The sequence below is a fragment of the Lissotriton helveticus genome, chromosome 5_1 (genome assembly GCF_964261635.1).
Source record: "Lissotriton helveticus chromosome 5_1, aLisHel1.1, whole genome shotgun sequence".
Classification (NCBI taxonomy): Eukaryota; Metazoa; Chordata; class Amphibia; order Caudata; family Salamandridae; genus Lissotriton; species Lissotriton helveticus.
Window position 1 is genome coordinate 1,278,859,372 of NC_136065.1, and position 24,428 is coordinate 1,278,883,799.

The 24,428-nt window shown below is 44.6% G+C and overlaps 1 protein-coding gene across 1 annotated transcript in view; it reads right to left on the reverse strand.

Moving 5' to 3' along the window:
- Positions 1 to 7,592: 7,592 nt before the first annotated feature.
- Positions 7,593 to 24,428, reverse strand: part of LOC144755304 (fish-egg lectin-like) — a 135,448-nt gene continuing 118,612 nt past the window's right edge. Inside the window, exon 4 of the mRNA XM_078644099.1 lies at positions 7,593 to 9,013. Within this exon, the coding sequence (XP_078500225.1) occupies positions 8,869 to 9,013 (145 nt within the window). The 3' untranslated portion in view covers positions 7,593 to 8,868. The remainder of the gene's footprint in view (positions 9,014 to 24,428) is intronic.

Below are 24,428 nucleotides of genomic sequence, written 5' to 3' on the forward strand. Positions count from 1 at the left end.
CCCAAAATAAGCACAGTACTCCACGCACTCGGTCAGGAGATCCATAGATTTTGAGTGTGTTCCTGCGCATTAATCTGTTATGCAAAAGCACATACTTTGTTTTCGAAGTGCTGATCTGGAGCTTCTTTGTAGTTCAGCAAATCTCGAATCCACTGAGGTGTTTATGCATGGAAGTTTCCAAGCAGGACAGAAGGACAGCGCCATCAGCAAATATCAAGATTCCCAATTATTGCCCACCACAAATTGGCACATCAAGGTTTGAGGCATGCATAAAGTTCTCAACATAATTAATGAAAATATTAAATAAAGCTGTGGCCAGAATGCAACCCTGCCAGACCTAAAACAATGATACCAAAGCTGGCAGTTGTTTTTCTTCTTGGGCTGTACCTGACCAATGGCTAATTTCCTTCATAAACTAGTTGGATTGTTTAGTGTTTCCAGGCAGCCCAGTGAAGATGGATTCTGCCATAGCAGATATCAATCAGCACTGTCAAATGTAGTTTTTGATAATGATTGCTCTCACTTATATCATTCGGCATCAAACCAATCGATCGGCAGAAAATCAGTGTTATTTGGAGGCTTATACAATGAAGTGGGTCAAGGGTCGCTTAACCCTCTGGGTGACTTTACCAGATTTCCATGTCTTAAAATCCCTTCTGGATCACATACATCATGAAGTTTATTAAATTCTTTATATTTGGATTGCCACTGCTGGATAGCCATATGGTGACCTGGCTCTATAGTACTACTGTTATGCCAGGAAATGGATTTCCTGTTTGTTGTTACATATAATTGATGATTTGTCACTGTTTGAATTAAATCATGCTTGTCAGATGCTCAGTTTGGAAATTTAAAGAACGCTATCAATGGATCATGCTCAAATCAATCCTTTGTTCTACAACAGTGTCATCAACCATCTGCCATGATTCCAGATAATGGTTGTTATTAGACATGAGGGTACATTAGGCCATGTGAGAGATTAGGCCAACAGAGCACATCCTGGCAAGACAGGGCTGGCTCCTCCAACATATATAGCCCTATGTTGAACTATAATGTTTGGGACAAGGTAACCAGCAGCACCTTAGGGAACTAGGTGATGTTTACGACAAGGTACACCCGCTATATGCCAGTGTCAGACAGAGAGCCACGAGAGAGAGCATAGGGATGCATGCTGCGAGGGGGAAGGCCCTAGAGCGCACACCTCTGGGGCACTCACAACCACCTCCAAACAATGGCAAACTTCCTGTCATCTTTGGGGTTTATTATCGACGTGCCAAAGTTACAACTGAGCCCTTCCAAGATGTTCCTCTTCATTTGAACCATTCTGTACAACATTCAGTTTCATGCTTTTCCCTTGGGAAATAGTCCAGGACATTCAGGCTATGATCTTGATCTTTCATCTTCAGTCCTGGATTTCAGTGAGGGGGCATATGGTCTCCTGCATTCTGCTGGCTGAGCGCGCTAGGTGGGACATGGGGCACTGCAGTGGGATCTGAAGTCTCAGTGGGCCCAGCATCAAGGGGACATATCCAACCACATTCAGATTTCAAAGAAGACTGCAGAAGACTTGCAGTGGTGGTTACTGAACCATGACTAAGACAGCAACAAACCCCTGACGCTTCCCCTCTGGCAGTGGTGACCGATGTATCACATCAGGGTTGGGGTGGCCAGAGTTCCAGCGCCATATCAACTTTATGGAGCTGAAGCCCATCCAGTTGGTGTTGAAAGCCTTCCTTTCGTCTTTCAAGTGAAGGCTGGTCCAGGTACTCACGGACAACACCATCACCATGTGGTACTACAACAAAGAGGAAGGAGGAAGCCCATCACCTCTTCAAATGGCTGTACCACCAAGGAATATTCCTAGTGGTGAACCTCATGGCAGGATTTTTAAGTGCCATGCCAGAGGTACTCAGTCATTCAAGTTCAAGTTCAAGTTCAGAAATTTGTATAGCGCACTACTCACCCATAGGGTCTCAAGGCGCTTGTGGGAGGGGGAGCATTATTTATCGAATAGCCATGTTTTGAGTTCCTTTCTGAAGGAAATGTGGTTCTGTGTGAGGCGGAGGTGAGTGGGAAGAGAGTTCCAGGTCTTGGCCGCCAGGTAGGAGAAGGATCTGCCTCCTGTGGTGGATCTGTGGATGCGCGGAACTGCGGCAAGTGCTTGGTTGGAGGATCTAAGTTGGCGGGTGGGTGTGTAGAAGGACAGTCGTGTGTTGAGGCAATCGGGTCCTAGTTTGTAGAGGGCCTTGTGAGCGTGGGTGAGGAGACGGAACGTTATTCTCTTGTTGACGGGAAGCCAGTGGAGGTCTTTCAGGTGGCCGTTAATGTGAGCTTGGTGAGGGATGTCCAATATGAGTCTGGCCGATGCATTTTGGATGCGTTGGAGTTTTTTCTGTAATTTGGCTGTGGTTCCGGCATAGAGGGTGTTTCCATAGTCCAGTCGGCTAGTGACCAGTGCGTGGGTGACCGTCTTTCTTGTTTCGGTGGGGATCAAACTGAAGATTTTTTTGAGCATACGGAGTACGTTGAAGCAAGAGGATGAGACGGCGTTAACTTGTCTGGTCATCGAGAGGGAGGAGTCTAGGATGAAGCCCAGGTTGCGTGCGTGGTCTGTGGGTATGGGTGCTGTACCCAGGGCCGGTGGCCACCATGAGTCGTCCCAGGCAGAGGGGGATGATCCTAAGATGAGGACTTCTGTTTTGTCTGAGTTGAGTTTTAGGCAGCTGTTCTTCGGCTACTTCTTTTATGCCTTCATGAAGATTGGTTTTGGCGGTGTTAGGGTCTTTGGTGAGGGAAAGGATCAGCTGGGTGTCGTCAGCGTAGGAGATGATGTTGAGGTTGTGTTGTCGCGCGATCGGTGCTAGGGGGCTCATGTACACGTTGAATAGGGTGGGACTGAGTGATGATCCTTGTGGGACTCCGCAGATGACTTCGGTGGCCTCTGATTTGAAAGGGGGGAGTCGGACTCTCTGGGTTCTCCCGGCGAGGAACGAGATGATCCAATCTAATGCTTTTCCTTGTATTCCGATGTTGCTGAGGCGTTGTATGAGGGTGCTATGACAGACTGTGTCGAAGGCGGCGGAGAGGTCGAGTAGGATGAGGGCAGCTGTTTCTCCGTTGTCCAGTAGCATTCGGATGTCATCTGTCGCTGCAATGAGGGCGGTTTCGGTGCTGTGTTTGGCTCTAAAGCCGGACTGTGAGGGGTCGAGGGAGTTGTTGGATTCAAGGAAGGCGGCGAGCTGTCTATTGACAGCTTTCTCAATGACTTTGGCTGGGAAAGGGAGGAGGGAGATGGGGCGGTAGTTCTTAAGTTCAGAAGGGTCAGCTGTGGGCTTCTTCAGGAGGGCAGTGAGTTCGGCGTGTTTCCAGCTTTCTGGGAAGGTAGCGGAGTTGAAGGAGCAGTTGATGACATCACGGAGATGGGGTGCGATGATGGAGTCTGCTTTGTTGAAGATGTGGTGGGGACAGGGGTCGGTTGGCGAACCTGAATGGATGGAGTTCATTAGGCGGATGGTGTCTTCAGTGGTGATTGGGTTCCAGGCGTTAAGGTTGTTAGAGAGCGGTTTGGTTTTGGAAGTGGGTGGGGTGGGCTGTTCTTTCGAAATGTTCTTAAAGCTGTTGTGTATGTCGGCGATTTTGTTGTAGAAGAATGAGGATAATGAGTCGCAGAGGTCTTGGGAGGGAGTGATGTCGTTTGAGGCTGCGGTGGGGTTGGTAAATTCTTTGACGATGTTGAATAGTTCCTTGCTGTTCGATCTTTGAATGCTGATTTCTTAGTGGTGCGGATCAATTGGTGGTGTTTGCGGGTGGCTGCCTTGAAGGTGGTCAGGTTGTCAGTGGTTGGGTTTTTTCTCCATGTTTTTTCGAGAGTACGGCATAGTTTCTTGGAATTCTTAAGGTCATCGTTGAACCAGGGGGCCTTTTTGCTACCTTGTTTGATCTGGTGGTTTTTCAGGGGTGCTAATTCGTCAGCGCTGTGAGTGATCCATTGTTTGAGTTTGGTGGCAGCTTCGTTTGGGTCTGATGAGATTGCGGGAGGGTTTTTGTTGAGCGATGTGAGGAGTTGGTCGGTGGTGATTTTGTTCCATTTTCTTCGAGGGATAGGTTGTGGGGGGTTGTGAGTCGTGGTAGTTTTGTAGCTGAAGTGAACACAACTATGGTCCGTCCAATGGAGAGCTGTGGTATGATTGAAGGAGATGTGTTTGCTGGAGGTGAAGATAGGGTCGAGCGTATGTCCGGCTAAGTGGGTGGGGGTGTCAACAAGTTGTTTGAGTCCGAGATTGGCGAGGTTGTCCAGAAGGGTGGTGGTGTTGCTGTCGTTTATCTTTTCCAGGTGGAAGTTGAAGTCTCCCCGTAGAATGTAGTTCTCGGAGGTGAGGGCATGCGGGCTGATGAAGTCAGTGATGTCTTCGCAGAATTGTTTACGGGTTCCTGGTGGTCTGTAGATGAGGGTGCCTCTAAGTGTGGTCCTGGGGTCGGTGTGGATCTGGAAGCGGAGGTGTTCGGCGGTTGCAAGGTAGTCGTCGAAGCTGGTCGTGATTCTGATGGTGTTCTTATGAACGATGGCGATGCCGCCTCCTGTTTGGTTGGTGCGGTCTTTTCGGATGATCTTGTACGCGTCCGGGATGGCTATGGCGATGTCGGGTGCTGATGATGCGTTCATCCAGGTTTCTGTGAGGAAGGCGATGTCCGGTGACGCAGTGTTGAGTAGGTCCCAGAGTTCTGTTGCGTGTTTGTGGGTCGAGCGGGTGTTTAGCAGGATGCATTTCAGGTGGTTAGAGTCGGAGCTGTGTTTAGAGGTCGTGGATTTGGTGTGGGTTTTGATGCAGGCGAACTTGCATGAGTGGCAGGCGAAGGGACCGTGGGTGCGTCCTGGGGCAGCCTCGTAGCATTGTGCTGTGCGTCCGGGGTTGAGGGCTAGGAGGGTCGAGGTGTCATACGTTAAGCGGGTGGAGTGGGTTTTGCGAGGGCCAGGGGGTCTGGCGCTGGGCGCGGTCCAGTCGCGGACGGGCGTAGACGGGCTTACCTTTGGCGCACCTTCGGCGCGCATGGGGCGCGACCGCTGCGCGTTACCGCTGCGCGCAAATGCATCGGTCATATGAGGATAGTGGGGGGGGAGGGGTGAGGGGGGATCAGCTGGGAGGCGGGATCGTGGTGGAGGGCCGGGCTCCTATTCACAACAACAACAAAAATGGCTGGCGATTCTAAACCGGGACAGGCTGTGCACGATATTAATTAATGCGGAGGCAATGCGAGTCAATGAGGGCACACAGAGCGAGCACCACACCACAGCAGCTGAGAGTTTACTAAATTATGGCGGATGCAGCTGGGGAGGAAATGCGAGCAGCGCAGGCTCCAGGAGAAATTATAGTAAGTTACAGGAATAAATAAATCGGCAGCAGAGTGCAGCGTGCAGCGCAGGCACCAGTGAAAATAGTTATAAGCAGGGTAAATCGGCAGCAGAGTGCAGTGAGATACGATACCCAGGTGGGACGAGGGGTCGTGGGGAGCGTCCACTTCCGATGATATCAGGGCGGACACCGTCTAGATGTCCGTAAGATGTCATTGACATCTAGTGGATCCCAAATGGCAGTTGTGCCGGGAGGTGGCAGCACAAATTTATCCTCCTATGGGGAGAACCTTGGCTCAATCTCTTTGCCACCACAGAGAAAGCACAATGTCAGTATTCCTGCATTTTGAATTATCCAAGGGGTCTCTCACTAGGAGACATGTTCCGTCTACGGTAGAACTGAGGACTCTTGGATGCCTTCCTGCCGATACATCTTCTGACCCCAGTTATGAAGAAGATCAGGAACGACCGGGCCCAAGTCATCTTAGTGGCTTTTGATTGGGCACAAACAGTATGCTATCCAGAAAACCTGTATTCAAGCATTTGTCGTCTGATTAGGATGCCCCTCTGGGAGGATCTGCTGTCGCTGCACCCAGGCCTTTGCAATCTCCATTGTCATGCTTGGAGGTTGACCTTTTAACCTTTCTTCAGAGGTGGTTTATGTCATCTTGGAAGCCAGGTATCCCTAGACAAAGACAGTATATGCCTATTGTTGCGACAAATTTGTGGTTTGGTGCAGCACACACCAGACTGACCCCCTCCAGGTGAAGTTATCTGACATGTTTTTGGTCCCTTGCCCAGTAAGGATTTGCTCTAGGCACAATTAAAGGGTACTTTTTCAGCATTTTACAATTGCTGGACCACCCCTCATTATTTAAATCACCTGTTGTGATGTATTTTTTTAAAAGACCTACAACATCTGTTTCTAAAATTTTGAAATTCTAAAGTGGGACCTTAACTCGGTTCTCACATATTTTATGTTCACTAGCTTTGAGCAACTTCACAACTGTCCACTGCAGCTTCTTGCAATCAAGACAGTGTTCCTCGTCACCATGACAGCAGGGTGGCGAAAGAGTGAGCTTCAAGCTCTCCAGGTTAACATGCTGTACAGCACTTTCTTCCTGGACAAACACGTTATGCGGATGCATCCTTCTTGCTGAAAGTTGTGACACCCTTCCACATCAGTCAAAACATCACCTTGCTGGCTGGCATATGTTGCTCCACCTCACCCATCTGAAGGGGAGAAGAGACTCCATTGCTTGGACCCCAAAAGAGTGTTGAGCTTTTACATCAATTGAACCAGGTGGATTATCAGCTCTTTGTGGGGTTCAGTGGGGCAAAAAAGGCAAGTCCATGCAGAAATGAACCATCTCCTGCTGGATTGTGCACTACATTAGGATCTGTATGAGTTGGCTGAAAAGAATCCTTCAAAAGGGCAATGTGCTCATTCCACCAGGGCCAAAGCTGCTGCCACTGCCTTGGCACTCAGTGTTCCTGTCTTGGGCAGCTGCCAGGCAGCTAAGTGGGTATGGCACACAAAGCTCTACTGATGCGTTTTGCCAGCCAAGTCCTACATGACGTTTTGGTTTGAGTCCATTCTCAGAACCAACTTCAAATTGGAACTGCTTTGGTATCTTGTCAAAAGGTGAGGAATCTGGGGTTAGAAGTCTCGATCAGAACACTACTTACCTTCAGTAACGCTCTTTCTGATACAGACTCAATCTAGCTACAGATTCAAAGATACGAAGTCAATTGTCGGCTGGGCCCTAGGTGTGGGTCATGAATGGCCTTGAAAGCAGCTGATGTCATCCTGCAGGAAATGGTACCTATATCAGCTCTGCATGTCATTTCTGGTGCAGAACGGGATCTGTGTAGCGCCACAGTGTGCCACCTACCAACACACAGAGGTACTGCTGAAAATGTTTCTGGATCTAGTTGATGCCTGGGGAATATTCTAATGATGTGGTACCTGCGATCAAAAAGTCTTTACCAGAAAGAGCATTACTGAAGGTAAGTAACTTCTTCTTTGTAGTTAAGGACAGTGGAAGCCTCAACCAGGTTGCAATTCTGAAATTGGCTCTCAGAGTGAGTGAGGGGGGTCTCAAACGCTGGAATGTACATCTAAGACAGTGAAACATTTGGTAACTCTTTGGTTCACTGAAGGTCAATTCAAATGCGTTGCTTCACTGATGAGAGGGCCCATTGAGTATTATGTGCTTAAAAAGACAAAAAACATTACACAGATGTTTAAATGAAGGTTTTAATTGACTAGATTAACTGAAACCTTTCATGTAAATCGAATGTTGAACACAGGTGTAGGGGGGTGAGAGAAAATAGAGAAAGGCAGAACTTTTTCAAGTGCGTGAGAGGCTGAAAAATACATCTTAGCAAGTGATTTGGGTGAAAGATGGACTGATTTAAAGTTTATTGGGCAGATCTTCTTTTGCCGATTGCAATTGATTTCCCCTCCCTTGCCAATTCGCTGCTGGCAGAATTCCCTCCACCAAGTTCAGGCACCTTAATTGATCCTCAATATATGGGTCATCGCTCAGGTCTGGTCTACCTAACAAGTTTATGTGGGGGTGGTAGTGGGCCATGGACATCCTAATTACTGTTACTGGCAGGTTTTCTCCACCAGATTTATGGAACTCACCCTATATTAGCTGCTGAGTTGACTAAATACTTTGGTGGAGCCAGAGAAGCCTCTGCCAGCAGATCTTATGTCACATCTGGAACATTGCTCAGGGTGGTCAGACCGTTGGATGGGTGGGCAGGGATTCTGGCAGATAAACTACTATTGTCTGCTTTTAAAACTGACCCTGAGTGAGACAGCCAACTGAAGAAAACCAGTATGTGTGAGAGAGAGAGAGAGGGTAGTAGAGGAAAAGAGTGAGTGAGACCATAAAAGGTGTGTGGATGGAGAAAGACCAGTCCAAACAAAGGAACATCAGAGGGCGGGAAAGGTCCACTTATTAGAGGACGCCGGGTAATGTGTGCTGCCAATGCCCCTTGCCCTTTGGAACCATTGCTGCTGCAACCTCCGATCTCAAAAGATTATTAAGGCAACGGCAGGTAAAGAAATGAAAAGACTCAAATGAGCCCTGTATGCGTTCTGTACTTTCCAATACTTGTCTTTCACCTAGCCCCTCAGCAGAAAATACAAGAGTATTGCGGGGTTAAGTGTACAAGAAGGGTAGAATCCTGTAATGTTATCAGTAGTCAAATGGTGTGTGTGATGTCACAGGCATTACCCCAGCCGTTTTGGTGAATCTGGGTCTATGGCAAAAGGAAATAGCTGGAAAAAGGAGAGGGTAAAACAAAGTGAAGTTCTATGTGAAAAACAGGCTTTGGAGAGGCTAACGAACAGCAAACAGTGAGACAGAGGGTGACGCATAGAAAAGAAGTGACTGCACAATAGTAGAGGGTACAACATTGATGAAACGATCAGAAGAAGGAGCGTGATCCATTCTGTGTCTGAAACTGATCTGCCCTGGCTGAGCTGTGAGCGCAATTCTGCTTTACAGTTTGCATCTCAGGATCTTCTGGTCGTCGGTGATGAGCCACAGCAGGCCCAGGTCGTGTGACAGGTGTCTGAACTTGTAGCATTTGTACTGCACCTGGCTCCAGGATGTTCCAATCGGGGTGCTTGCACTTATCCCATTCCTAAAAGAAAGATGAGAGGATTTTTATAAGGGTTTTCAGCTGCCACAGATTCTGATTTTTAAGGAGTTGCTGGTTTTACTAGAGGAAAGAAAGCGACACATCGAGTAACATTCTCATGCTTTGCACTGTGAGATCAGAACCATCTGAAGGCGCATGGGCTCAGTGCCCTTAACATGCAGTGGACGGTGTGTGCTGCTGCGTACCGGGGTCCATGGCAGGGCAAGGTACCTCTCACTGCAACCCGCTCTCCTCATAGTGGCCATGTGAGTAAAGGTACTGACAGTTTGCCTGTCTCTGAATCACAAATAAACAAGCAATTGTCTATGCATATATAAAGCGTGTTTCTGAACTTCCAGGAGTAAACCCCTGTGCATCGGGCTCATTGTCTCTCCTTGTGCCCAAAGTGATTCACCCTTTCTATCCATGTGTGCCAAGCACCTAGCCATGTCGTCTCATGTGTGCCATTCTCCTCATACTGTCTACGTTGGAGGATTCCTTGTAGATGACATTGAAGGGCTGAAAGTAGCTGCTGTTTTGAAAACCTATGATTAGAGTTGCCCATTGCTACACATTACTAAGAAGACTATGAAGAGCAAGGGTACCCAGGCAATAGAAAGAAGGTCCTAGAGCAGGAGTAAGGCTGGATGGAGAGGAATAATCTGCTTGAACATCGGGCCAGCAAACAATCTAAGTGACATTTTTCTCAGTAAAACTAATATTGGTTTTACAGTATAATCATTCTGAGATAAAGGGAATAATAAACACATTTTTAAACACATCCTTATAATCTCAGTGGTAAAATACAGAGTGATCAAATTATCAGCCCAAACATCTCTGCACTAGGGCGAAGATTGAGTGGATGCAGGGATGATGATCAGCATGATCCTTGAGGGCTGGTGGAGTGAAAAGCATTGGACCATTTCACACTGGAGGACCAGCCATGAGTTATACTCCTTAGCAGAGCCTCAGACGTCTTGCGAGAACATTCCATGTCTACCTTGAAGTGTTTCCTCGAGCAGCAAAATGTCAAAATTAAAAAATCAAGAAAGAAAAAAAGGTCTACAAATTAATCTCACAAATATTGGCAATGGTAACCAGCATAATAATCTACCAGCTGCTAAAGTGATTTAGGCAGAAGAGAGAAAGTCCCAAGTTATCACACAGCTTGGACTTCATTTTGAAGAAATGGAATTAATTCACAGAATGTTCCAATCTTTATTGGTGACTCTGAATGTCGGCAACAATTACAGGTTACTAAACAGTGTAGACCACAGATGCTCAAAGTAAACCACAGGTATCAGCTGGGGGTTATCTAGGCAGTGGCTGCTGGCATCTACTGAGGGTTGGGACGGGCAGGCAAACAAAAGAAAGAAAAGCACTTACCAGATCCTGACGTTGACGTCCTCCTCACTCCGATCTCGTCTGCTGGGACTGCAGTGGAGGCCCCAGCAAACTCCCTCGACCAATCCAGGCCTGCTCACGTGCTGTTCACCAGCATGTGAGCAGTGCCTTGATTTATGAGTGGCCTCTCTCGGTGCTCCCGAGGGCACTAGATGCCTGCACTAACTCTAAACCTAACTGTCCTAAGACAGCTCGGTTGGGCAGTTTAAAGTGGGCATGTGTGACTGGCCGTCTCAAGACTGCCAGCCAATGACACATGCGCACTTTAAACAAGTGCAAAGGCAGCCCTCTACCCACCACTTCTCCCTGATCACTCAGCCCGCTCCGCCACGGCCTGATGCTTGGTCCAGGACAGGATGATAAAAAACAAATGGGAATCAATTACCATTTTATTTTTTATCTCTAGGGCTTTGGGATGCTCGTGAGTGGGGCGATGCTCCTCCGCTCCAATGGAGGAGACGCCCCTGTATCTAGGGAAGGAAATCATGGAAGAGACAATTACAGACAGTTGTTCTGGTCTAGTATAGATGTCTGTGGTCCAGAAATGTTGTAAAATGGTCACCATTTGCAAGGTAACCAAAATCAGTCAGACATCAAAAGCACCCTTCAGAAAGTAGAAATTTATTCGGTTGGAACCTCTAGCATCTGCTTTCAAAAGGCAGGATTGAGGGTGACCAATTGCCTTGGATTATGGAGGCTGGTGTCCTGTGTGTCACAGTCATGGCCCATGCGGTCTCAGTTTGACACTCATTGAGATCTTTGTGGCATGATCAAGGAAATGTAGCACTATAAAGTGGTAGAATACAATACACATTATGTTGTCACTTTTTATGCCAGGACCCTGTCACCATGAGAACTGGCAATCTTGACAACAAACCTGCGCAGTGTCCCAAAAAGGCACAGTGTCCCTGCATGGGAGAGGAGGGCAGCACCATAACTTGCACACCATATGCAATGTCTATGAATTCCCAATATGTATCCCAATAATTAACAACACCTAAAAGCCAAATATATTTAAACAACAGACTGATGGCTCTCATCACCCCTGAACACTTAGAAAAAGGGGTCTAAGATGTCTAATAATCCCTTCTAAACAGACGTTACTCTCATGGTTGTATATCAGAAAATTGTATACAGAAATATTGCAAGACAGGAGGTATGCATTTCCTGAGGAGGGCATGGAAGAAGAGTGGGAAGGGAAATGGAAGGTAGGTGTTCCTGGTGTAGAAGGGAAACTGTAAATGGAATCGCTCCAATTAGGAGCAAGGGCCCTTACACACCCCAAGGGGTGTCATGCTTCATCATAGGGCAGCTCTTCTTTGGGCTGCTTCTGCAATGCCCAAGAGGCCCCACAGGGGGCTCTTTGCCGGAGGTCTTCTCTGGTTGTCACCATGAAGCTAAAGAGTGATGTGGGCGTATGTGTAATGAGTAGAAGTGGGAAGTAAAAAGTGCATGTAAAAATAGCTAGAGGTTCCAAAACCAATTGTATTCACTGGATTCCTCTGCCACAAATAAAAACAACTGACTGTCAACGTCGTAGCTGGCGAGGAAAATTATATGTGTCGATTGCCATATGGGTCTAATATCTTTCCTGTGGTCCACCTATGACCTCTTGGCTTTATTCCCGTCCCTAATAGCCCCTTTTGTCCCTTTGCCTCTGGCATCGTCACCTCCACATACCTTTGCTCCTAGCTTGGCCTGCCTCTATATGGCCGATTTTGAAAAGAAGTATATCCAGAGCAACGGCAACCCCTATCAGACCAATCTCTTGATGAAATTCTCATCTTGTGGTAAGGCACACACAACTCCTGTCTAGAGTTCTGTGAATAAATGAACACCCTTGACCGTTTTCTTAGAGTCAGCAGAAATCTTTTTGCCTCAGAGCTACCCTTCCTGGATCTCTTGATCTCCCTACACGAAGTCAAACTCTCTACTAAAACATACAAAAAGCCCACCAACAGTTACAGCTTACTCAGGTATGAAAGCCATCATCTTAAACACCTGTGCGATAACCTTCTGTTTGGCCAATTTTTGCAACTACTTCGCAATTATAGCCCCATTGACGACTACAAACAACAGGCCCAATCCCTCAGCACCGATCTAGTGGCTAGACACTATCCCCAAGCCGTGGTACAGAGTGCTTACAATAGAGGAACAACAGCAGGGAGGGCTTCCTGGAACCCCATAAATAGGTGCCATCCCATGTGCTCACTTGCGTCACATCTTTCACACCTCAGTTCAACCAGATCAAAAATATCATAAAGAAGCACTGGTCTATACTACATTACTACATACTGGCGATGTGTCCCCAGCCACCCCACGGTTGACCTTCAAATGCACCACCAACATCAAAGACATAGTTGTACACACCAGACCACCTTGTAGGAACAGATCGAGGCAACCATAGCTCTGGGGCCTCCCACCAGTCACAGGCTACAATCCTTGTGGCTCATACAGTGTATACCCACTTACACGACCTTCCAAACAAATCGAGCTGGGCCCTTCAGACGTCTGGATCTAAAAGTCACAAACCAATTGTTATACTCCCAACTGTGTGTATATGCTCACATGCCCATGTCAGAAATTGTATATCGGGATGACAACTAGGGCAGCAAAAGTAAGGATTACAGAATACCGTAGCAACATCAGGTGCGGCAGAACTATGACAAAAATGCTCACTCACTACACCGAGATGGGTCATACACCAGATGAGCTACATTGGACAATCCTTGAATCCCATGCCAACATTACCCAACAAACTCTCTTCTCCAAAGAACAATAGATTTTTCGACTGACCGCACACCTTACAGAACTTAATAATGATATCTCTTGGGGTGTGGTGGTATACTGAAACACTCTCACACCACAACCTCTGTCCACTCACATGTGTCTCTCTCTCCAGTACTGAGAATCACAAACGCTCCATTCCAGGTCAGTTCTGCAGTACCACTGCCAACCCTAAACCTGCACCACAATGGAGCGAGTAGACTCTCATCATTTGCTTTTTATGGATGTCGCTTACAGGTCCTTCCCATACCTGAGTGCCCATTTTTCCTCCCTAAGCGCCCCAGGCAGTTTCCCTCCCTATGCCACAGGGCCCCCATACTCCCAATAGTCTTTACCCCATTATGGGACTGTTCACTTGATTCACTTTCCACTCCGCTCCATTGAGCATATGACGACCGATCATGTGTCGATTGCCATAAGGGTCTATTATCTTTCCTGTGGTCCACCTATGACCTCTTGGCTTTTTTCCCGCCCCGAATATCCCCTTTTGTCGCTTTGCCTCTGGCATCGCCACCTCCACATACCAGCGAGCCTGTTCCTTTGTTGTGAACACCCCTACAAGGTGGCGCCTATCTCCCCACTCATTCCATTCGTTCCAATATGGCACCCGTTTTGGGTCTCTCCCTCACTGTGAGCTTGTTTACGAGCTAGTCTTTCTATGCTTCATGCGAGCATGCAGATAAGACTGCCCCGTCACAGATCCTGGCATCCCTGCTGATGTCCAGATGTGGGTAGGTCCCATGCCGTGGAGGGACTCACACTGAATAAGTGCAGATCATGTTTACCCTGTTGTCCTCCTTTACAATCTAGGTGGCCACCTACAGGCATTATATTCATTGACAGGGGCTATTGCGCGCTTGTCCTACTGCGTGCTTGAACTGCAACGCACCCAACGCGGAATCGCCACCATCCATGGCATTCCCATTCTGTAGGCTGTGTGCCCCTTTTGGCACCTCCGGCCCATCTCCCAGGCGGGCAACAAACTCCCCTCACTAACCACTCTCCCCCTAGCAACCCCCCCAGGGAGTTCCTAACTACACTGTTTGCAGGGGCATCACCGGCATGCGGCGCCTATACTTTGAGAAATTTCTGAGGTTTTTCCCGGGCAGTCTGTCAACCCACGTTGGACATGACCCTCGATTGTTGACCCCTACTGGAGTGGACAGTATCCCAAACACACCCAACCCAACCTCTAACATTTTCCAGTCTCAGCGCCGTGTCCGACAATCACTGAACAACCTAACTTGACTGCACGCACGGACACAATCACCGTGCGGCGCCTCAACTTCTAGCATTTCCTTATGATTTTTCCTCTGTAGTCTGTCCACAAACATTGGACGAGACCCCCGATTGTCGGAGAGGAGAGGGCACATGGCACCTCACACCCTGTGAGTTTGCCACAATTATCTTTGCACCGCGGGGTGCAATTAGATCGAGGATTTTCTTCCTATCTACTGCCCCTCCTCCATTGGTCTGCATATTTGGGACATGTCCCCTGGCAGATGACGCCTACCAAAACCGGTATGTAGCTCCTCCCGTTTGGTACACCCAGCTCTGTCTGTCCCTACTAAAGTAGATGAGGATCCCCCGGTCCTGAAGAAATGCCATAGATCATATTTAACGATTTAGGGCATGAAACATGTCGACTATCTCCACCCCACACATATTACTTTGAGCTGTAGCAGGTATAATTTTCCTCGCCCGCTATGACTTTGACAGTCGGTTGTTTTTATTTGTAGCAGAGAAATCCAGTGAATAGAATTGGTTTTGGAACCACTAGCTACTTTTATAGGCACCTTTTTCTTCCCACTTTTACTCATTACACATGCCCACATCACTCTTTAGCATCACGGCAGCAACTAGATAAGACCTCGTTCAGAGAGGCGCCATGTGGGGCCCATTGAGCAATGCGCACCATCCCAATGAGGAGCTGCCCTATGATAAAGCATGACACTCCTTGGGGTGTGTGAGGGCCCTTGCTCTTAATTGGAGCAATTCCATTTACAGTTCACCTTCTACACTGGGAACACATACCTTCTATTTCCCTTCCCCCTCCCCTTCCATGCCCTCCTAAGGAACTGACTACCCCTGTTCTTGCCATATCTACCTGGGGCCTGCATGCTGGACCTACCAAGCTCCTGTCCCTCCTTTTTGTGATAAATACCGAAATAATGTACATTGAGTTTACAGTTTCTGTTATTAACTCCAATGGGCGATATTTCTGCAGACAATATATAAGATATGATATTCAGACAGCAATGTTTGTCCACACATGTGTCACTTTTGGAAAATAATGAAGTGCCAAAACTGAATTGTTGGTTCAATGCAACAGTGATGTTGTCTTTAACCTTTTGAGGGAAAGCCAACTTACTACAACATTACCTCCTAAGAGAAGCAAATAATGGTGTCAATCCACATGTCATACCCAAAGTGAAGGGCAAGGTAGTACAACAAACCCTACAAAATATTTTATAATGATTATAAATAGGATATTATAGAACTGTTCATAAGCACCTGGGACTCCCCAATCGAATTATACCCATAACTGATGTTTCTAAAGTATTCTGTATTGAACCCAGCATTGTCTCTTAACTCAATTTATTGTTTTGGCTCCTCACCATACAATTTTAAAAACAGCAACAATACATTATTAATAACAAAACTACACTGTAGATCCTAATCCAAGTCGTGAAAAGATTTGTGTAAACTGCTTGATAAAGCACTAGATTTAGTGCAAAATTATGAGCGCTGAAATGACTCGTGTGATCCTGACAGGCTCCTTTAGAACATATCGACTCAACTTAAGAAAAAAACATTCACAACTTATTGTACTCACAATAAAACTACGTAAAATATGCAGTTAATATTCAGGACCATTGTGCTACTAGCACAGTCATGATCAGCAGGCTTAGGTGTTATTTTGCTATTGATATGTTTGTGCCAAGAAGGTTTGAAGGGTGACAAAATAGTGATAAACACTTTAGCTGTATAAGCTGCATCAGGGTTCGTTGACATCCACGTGGAGTTGGACTGCGGTTAGTTAATATCCGTGATGAAAGGTCTCTATGCCCTTCTTAAAATAAACCACACTCCCTTGTTGAAGCAGGAAACAAGTTTGTAGATAGTTGACAAGGCTGACTTGACTCAAAGTGCTAGTGTGTTGGATGGGACATCTGTTGCCTGGTTGACGCAATGAGGGATTCTCCATTGCCGTTCTTACAATAAGCCATGCTCCCATAATACAGCGTGACACAGGATTGTAGATAGTTGGCAGATCTGATCTGGCACAAAGTGCTAGTGTGCCTTTGCAAGATGTAATTAAAAACTGAACAGTGGGATGTGCCACTTTATGCGTAAGTGTTTGGTTTTAGTGCAAAATAGCATAAATCATGTTTTGGACTTCTGACTGCCCACTGTGCAGGAATATAGCATTCTAAAATGCAGCTTTTACAATGCGTTACATTACAACATGGTTGTTACAACGACCCTGTTGTTAGAACGCGATACCTTTACAATTCAAGTCATTAGATCGACTTGCTCTAGATGACGCTCCTACCTTAGGAATAGTATAATTTACTATTCCAACTCCACCCTGCGCAACAGTAGGGAAGGTGTTGGAATTGTAAATCATACTATTCCTTAGGTTGGAGCGTCATCTAGAGCAAGTCGATCTAATGACTTGCGATGTAAAGGCACCGCGCCGTAACAACTGGGTTGTTATAACGACCGCGTTGTAAAGGTAATACGATGTAACAACCACATTGTAAAGGTTGTTTTCCCTGTGCAGTCGCAGAGTTCGGTAATGGTGCATCCTTTGAAAATTTTGCATTGTACATTTTAATGGGTAGAGTACCTGAATGGAATTTTGAATATAAGGTGGGGCTGGACTAATGTCGTTGAGGTATTGCTCAATACCCAGAGTATGCTGTGTGTACAAATAATTGCAGGATAAAACAGAAAAGCGTGTTTTCCCAAAGCATGTCTTAAGTTTGGTGTGCAAATGTTCAAAAGTGCTCCTGTACTATAGCGTTAGTGGTGCTTTTGATGTTGACTGGCTCAGACCTCAGATGCTCGAGACCAAGGTTTCAGAGCCAGCTTTTCACAAAACCTGCCCACGTTTGTGATGGATTTCCCTGCTGGGAACACTTTGAGGACTGCTCTTAAAAAGACTCTCTGTGCCAGTTGTGATCTAGGCACAGCCAGTACAGAACCGGGTTGAGGGCTATGAGCTCAGAGATGGGTACCATGCCTGTTTCTAAGTGCAGGGGGAAGAATGGTGCGCCAGGGCTCAGGTGCAATAATGATCTCAAAAATGTGTTTTCCAGCTTTCAAAGCTCGTCACCGTTTCTTGCTGCAGCCATTTGTGTTCTGTTTTTATACTGTAGCACATCGCTCAATGAGTGCCAGCATATTTTTTTTTCCTGAGCCTTAGAATTGCGTTGGCAGACTTTAGCATGGTGGCAGCTGCTTTGTTGACGTGGGCACACCAGGACAACTTGAACTAGTTGTTGAAGGAGATCCCCAAGTAATCGTAGACCTTGACTATTTTGAGTACCTTGCCTGCAATTCTTGGAGACTTTGTCAATGATGGAGATAGCCCCAGTGGCATTACTTTTGTCTTTTGTATGTTAATGCTAAGATCTTTTTGCCTACAGTTGCTCTCAAAGCTATCCAACCTCCTATGCAACTTTGCGTGCAAGATAGAATTACTGCATCGTTCACGAATAAGAGGGTGACATTTTTTTGTTGCCCAGCTTTGGTGCATCTGTTCCCCCATTGAGTAGGAATTCCTCTGAGTCATTTAAGAAGAGCGAAAATAGTAGCACGGCAAGGACGCATCTCTGGCGTACCTCTCAGCAGATATCAAAATAAGGAGAGCATTCATCTCGGGTTCCATAGCGAATGCCTGTCTTTATGAAGTGTTTTGATGGGTTGCAAGCTGTTTCTTTCAAGTCCTTGCTTGCTGAGCGTGCCCCATACTTTGACTCTATTGACCAGATCAAAAGCCAATTTTAGAACAATGAAAGTTAAGCAGAGAGGATACATATTCATCTTTCAGTATTGGAAGCAGATCACGAATGGTTGATCAATGATACTAATACACATGCGGAACCCTGCATGGGCATCTATAAGGACTGTGTTTTGTCTGCCCAGCCTGCAATCTTTTCAAAAGTACTCACACATAGATTTTACCATTGCCATCCAAAAGCGAGATTGGTCTGTAGTTGCAAGGTAACAGTTTACTCCCTTTTTTATGAAAGGGGACTAAAATGGCGGCTCGCCAGGAACGCAGGACTTGCCTGATCTTTGGATCGCGCTAAATATTGTGGACAGGGCTACAGACCAGGCCTTGTGATCTGGTAAAAACATGTCCACTGCTACACAGTCCGGGCCAGGTGCTTTGTTGGCTTTCTGGTCTAGGGTTGCTCTTTCCACCTCTGGGCGGAGAACAGTCGCTTGCTCCATTAGCAGGCAAGTCTTACAGTCAGGCAGCACTGGTGTACAGTCACCGGCAGTGTATATGGTCTTCAAATGGTCTACCCAGGTCTGTGCTTTAATATTATTTTCCATGGCCCCTACACCATCTCGAAATATTTTGGTTATTTTTCTCCAGAAGAATTTGCTGTCAATGTTTATTGCTGCCTTGGTTAGGTCTTGCTATACTTTTTGCTGTATCCCCAACTGAAACCTTTCACATTCCTAGCTTGGACAAAGTGATTCAAATCCTTGGATCATTTTCTATATTTCACCTCATTCAGATCATGCAAAGAGATACTTGCAAAGCGCCTTAACACTAGAGGGAATAAAGCAGCACACCCCCATGGTCATACGTTTGGTAGTTTCAGCATCTAATGAACCTCATACTGGTAATCCTTAATGATTATGCCTCAGCCTATTTTTATAATATCATTATTTTTTTCTCAGAGTGTAACCAATTCTTATTCTGTGGAAACATTGTCATCCAGATATTGGGGCAAACCTAATGGCTAACACTCCAACAGGTGTGATTGAAACCACCCCTGTAAAACACCATTTAAGGAGGACAAGATGGAAACCATTTTCCAGATTTCATTGTTGTCTACAAAGAACGGAAAGGCCCTCTTTCAAAGGCTAGGTTGGTAACTAATGTATTTTCATACTATGTTTCACACTAATTTTCTTCAAAAATCATCTCCCAGTATACAATGTTGAACGAAAGATGCCGGATCAGTATTTCAAGGCGTGAAAATTGTGATATGTTTAGACCATGTCTCGGTCTGTCCTGACTGCTCACAGAAAACTATTTTCCAAATTGATGCTTAATTTGCAGGTCTCAGAGTACAGGTCTCAGAGTAGTGCTGTCTCCGTTAGAGAAATAGAGGAACACTAGGTACTGCTTTTTTTTTAAGCAAGAAGCTTTTACTTTGAGAGGTTCATTTTGATATCATTAAAAAGGAATGCCTAAGGGTCCAATATGCTGTAGAATATCTCACTTTACATTTTGGGCCGCTAACGCAATTTATTTAATTGACCACGCTTTTGTAAATGACCCATGAGGCATCATTATACAAATTCCACAATACTGAATTGATGATACTTTGTAATGCAGCCTGTCATCAGGCTGGTCACTGTCAAGTATGTACAGGTGTATTTTCCTGACACCCCTGGTGAGGCAGTATGTCGGAGGGGGCTTATGGCAGTGCCTGCAATGATGTATTTTTTCACTTTTATCAGCCCTTTGATAGCAGAAGATGGACCACTGAAACCACAATAAGAAATGTGATTTTTAACAGTTCCAGAGCGATCGCAAGAAATCTCAAGACTCCAAATGTTCCTACAAAATCTTGCAAAAGGAGGATCCTCCTTAATTTTTGTGAGGGTTTACAAATTTGTAGAAAGATATGTACAGGACCCTGATTCCCTTGAACCCTGCAGAGTGTCCTCAAGGACCCTAGAAAATTCAGTGAAGGGATTTGGTAGCCATGAAAGTCTAAGGAGATGTGATATTTCCCTGACGTTTTTGTACTGCTACAATATTGTATTGCGTTACACAACCACAGGTAGACAAATATGGACAGAGGTAATCAAGCAATATGCAAACACGCTTAACTTACAATACATAATTTAAAACATTTGTCTGATAACAAAAGTGTTTCTGTAAAACAATATATATAAAAAGGATAACAAATGCGTGAAAGAAAACAACATGACCAAATATTATAATTATAAAGAATAGCTGGACAACTAAATTAATACATTGATTTATAAGTGAACACAGTTAACACATGGTTCTAGTGATAGAAGTGAACTACATAATTGGTCACACATTTGAAAGAAAAATAAAGGGAAGTTGACTTTGTACAGTCCCATATGTGAAGTGTTCGTCTAAAATTAAAGATCATAGAAATGTTGCTCTACAGTGGGAAATCAAAAAATGTCTTTTTACAGCTTTAGGGATTTTAACAACATTTCAACTGTATGTGAGTGAAGCAAGTCATCATAAGGATGGAAAACAATTGTCTGATTTGATAGGGTCAAATTTAATAAGGTGATGACTACTCAGAGCAGACTTGAGGCACTAGTCCATAGAAGGTGAGCCATTTTAGGGTAGTTGTAGAGTAATCTTGAAGTGTCTGTCGGAGACCAGTAGGAAATTCATCCCAAAAAAAAGAAAGCCAGTCGGCCATAAGGTCACATGAGGTATATTTGTGACAAGGATCTACAAAGTAACAGTGTGGCACCTGAGGGCAATTAAAAACTATGTATGGCAGGGAATGCAGTACAAATGCTAACCTGGTATGAAAGAAATTAGTGATACCAAAACGCAAAATTGTTTAGAAAGTCAAGAATGTTGTCCACAGGATTTTAAGTAGTAATGTCGTAATGTAAATTTTTTAAAATTAGAAAGCACTGTCAAGGGGAATTGGACATCATTTAATGGTGCAAAAACGTATTATATCCAGTAGAAGAATAAGCGTGTAGTCAACAAGGATCTGATGCATACAATGTCATATTGGGCATTTACTCTAAAAGAATCAAGAGCGGATTGTACTCAAATCAGCCCTGCCAAATAATGCTCTACTTCTGAACTAAATGACCAGCACATGCTACCTTTCCTGCAGTGTCTGTACGAGGACTAAGACCACTATTGCGCTGCAGAATGTAACACGGAAGCGAGTCCCAATAATCCCGGCCCCCTGAAAAACCTCTGTAAAAAAATTGTTGTCAAGACATTTTCATTTTTGATTTGAGTTTTTGGATCATTAGAGAAATAATTTTTCTTGGGTAGACACTGCTGATCTAGGCCGAATTTTTTTGGACAACATTTAAAAAAAAGACGATGTGTTGTAGTGATGATGTAATATTTCAGGAACCATGAATCCTATATTCTTCATTTTGGTGTCAAATGTTTTTGGGGGTCAAGTAGTCTTATAGAGACAGAAAATAACTTCTCAGAGCGACCATTTCGCCATTTTCCAAAATGGTGGTTATAATAGAGGAAGAAGACATATATATAGAAATGAAATAAATAATATTGTTTTTAATCCTTTTATGTATACACCAAACAATGTTTATGATCTGAATATGAAAAAAAAAATGTATCACTCCTGTTTTTGACATATTTTCACAGCTCACTTTTTTCCAATTCCTTGTGGTACATTGACAGAATGTTGAACATTTGGGAAGAGCGTATCTACAGGGACATATTTTGTAGCACAGGTTTTGCAAGTACATGTACGTTTAAGTTCTGTCGGTAGCTGCTTTAGAAGTTTCATATGTTTTAGCACCCCATCAATATATTCCCAACCAAATTCACATGGATCATTCTCTACATATGCATGATCCAAAACATTTACATATCCTCTGATCAAGTAAAACACTCTTTTATTGTATATACACACACATAATATGACGTCTGTGGAAGGTCATTCATTTGGACTGATCTCTTGAACTCACTGTACCAAAGATCGTCAAATGTGTGACAGTCAGAACTCGTTTTCCACACACACACAAGGTATTTTTCAATGTCTTTAAAGTCACATTCTTATTCTGTCTCCGCAAATCCTTTTAGAAACTTCACAGGTTTAGCAGTTAAAGCTTCAAGCTTGTTCCAATTTTGCTCATAGTATCATCACCCGTAAAAATATGTGCCTTGATAAGAACACTATGCATCTCTGGGTCAAGTTTCTTGTATAGAATATGATGCAGGATTAAGTGTATTTTCTCACCTGTTCCATAACGTATCCAAAACTCTGGCATTCCTTGATTTATGAACATTGCAACACATTTAGGTGGCACACTAATAACATCAGTGTCATTTGACAGTACAATGACTCGATTGGAACCATTTCGAACAACCCACTAACGTGTGGCAAAACATGAAGGGAAGCTTCTCCCAATTTGCTGTTAAGTTCTTGAACAATATTGCCTGTACCATTTGAAGATATATCTGCAGGCACCAACTCCTCATTGACAATAATTCCACTTGCAATCATTGGAAGTTCAGTGTTCACTGAAGTTTCAGCAGTTTTCACCTCTTTTTTTGCTTGATCCATTTCTTTAAGTGCTTGCGAAAGTGTTTTTTTTTGGTAACCTGTTTTGTAGTGGCTGGTTGGACGAAACCCTCACTATGGCAATTAAAGCGTGGAAGTTTTGCTTTAGTGAATATGTCAAACAGCTTTTTCTCTTTCAATACAAATTTCTCCTTCTTCAGTTCTGCGTATAGTTTCGATCCATGTTCAAGGACTTCTAGTAGATGCATCTTTATATCGTTATCCACATTGTTTGGTCACAAAGTTGAGTAGTCAGTTGCAAAGGCTCAGTCATTTCCAAGTGGATTCCTTGCTGCTGCATGAACTGAAGAAGGCTGTCTACATGTTTATTAAAATGTTCCACTATATTTCCCACATGTTCATGGTAAGGAACAGTTTCACGATGATCCATTAATTTTGAATTTGTCATCTATCTGAAAACATAGCAAATAGAAGTGACTTCATGGTAAACTAGCTGTCCTTGAGCAACATATTCACTTTTACGTGTCTGACCACCAATTCCCTTGGAGCTTTTCTGTAATCTCTGAATCGTCTGTTCCAGTTTCATACGAGGAACCACAGCATTGAACCTTCCCCTCTGCCTTTCACCACAAAACGACTTTGGATGAATTTTCTGTCGAAGTATAGTTTTTCCACCTCTAGCTTCTCCACTCTTTCCAAATACTAGGACCAATATCTCAGGGAGCGTATGCAATCGAATTTGCAAAACACAATACTCAGTGACGCCAGAGTCTTCATGGGCAGCTCCCAATCAACTTCCTGATCAGCATGTACCAAGTTTTTCACTAGAGCTATCATGTATAAAACATTTTTTCTAGTATTGGCAAAGTTCTGATTTTTCTTCAAAATCATTGACAAACTGTACGAACTTGGTTTTCAGGTTTTCCGATTTTTAACTAAGTGTATGGAAGATTGCCTGGCTTTGCATTATGTCTTTTGAATTTAGCGATCTCTGTTCCTTGTTCACTTCTGAAATAAGATATGCAAAACCTAATTTGTCATTCTTGTTCCAGAAAGCATTACAACACAATGTTTCTATAGCCTCAGAAATGATGAGCATACTTTGTAACAAGCAAACATAATGATTTCCACTCAATACTAACTGGACAGTTTTGCTTCCAAAGATGTCAGTCTCAATAAGTGCATTGTCTATGCCACATCCACTGAGATACCTTCCTGCACACCACAATGCAACTTATGTCATGTGGAAAACACCCATCAATGGATAAAGATCATCACATTCTACTGGATTGCTCACACAAAATGTGAGCTACAATACGGAAAACACCTTCATCACAGAAAATTGGCAGACTAGGCTGGTCTTCAAACTGAGCATGCACATTTTGTGAATGGAGATGGTATTACTGGTAAAAACTCAACCTTCTTCATTGGGACAGTGTTCTGGGAAATCAGAGAAACATTTCCAGCCTACAGAGGAACTGGCGTTTCTTCATCCTTCAGTCCGCACTGAATAAGTGATATGATAAATTCAGTTAAACCAGCTTTGCGGACCACAGCGTCAGGTAGAAGAAGTTCCATGTCCTAAGCCAGTTTGAAGCTTTCTGGTACACTGGGATGTGCTGATGGCTTGTAGTGATTTTACAGAAGTTGACAAGGCAGTTGGGTAATAAGTTTGCAGCTTCATTTGGTACGTCCTACAGCTGACACAGTTTGTTTTCCAGCGTCTAATTCAT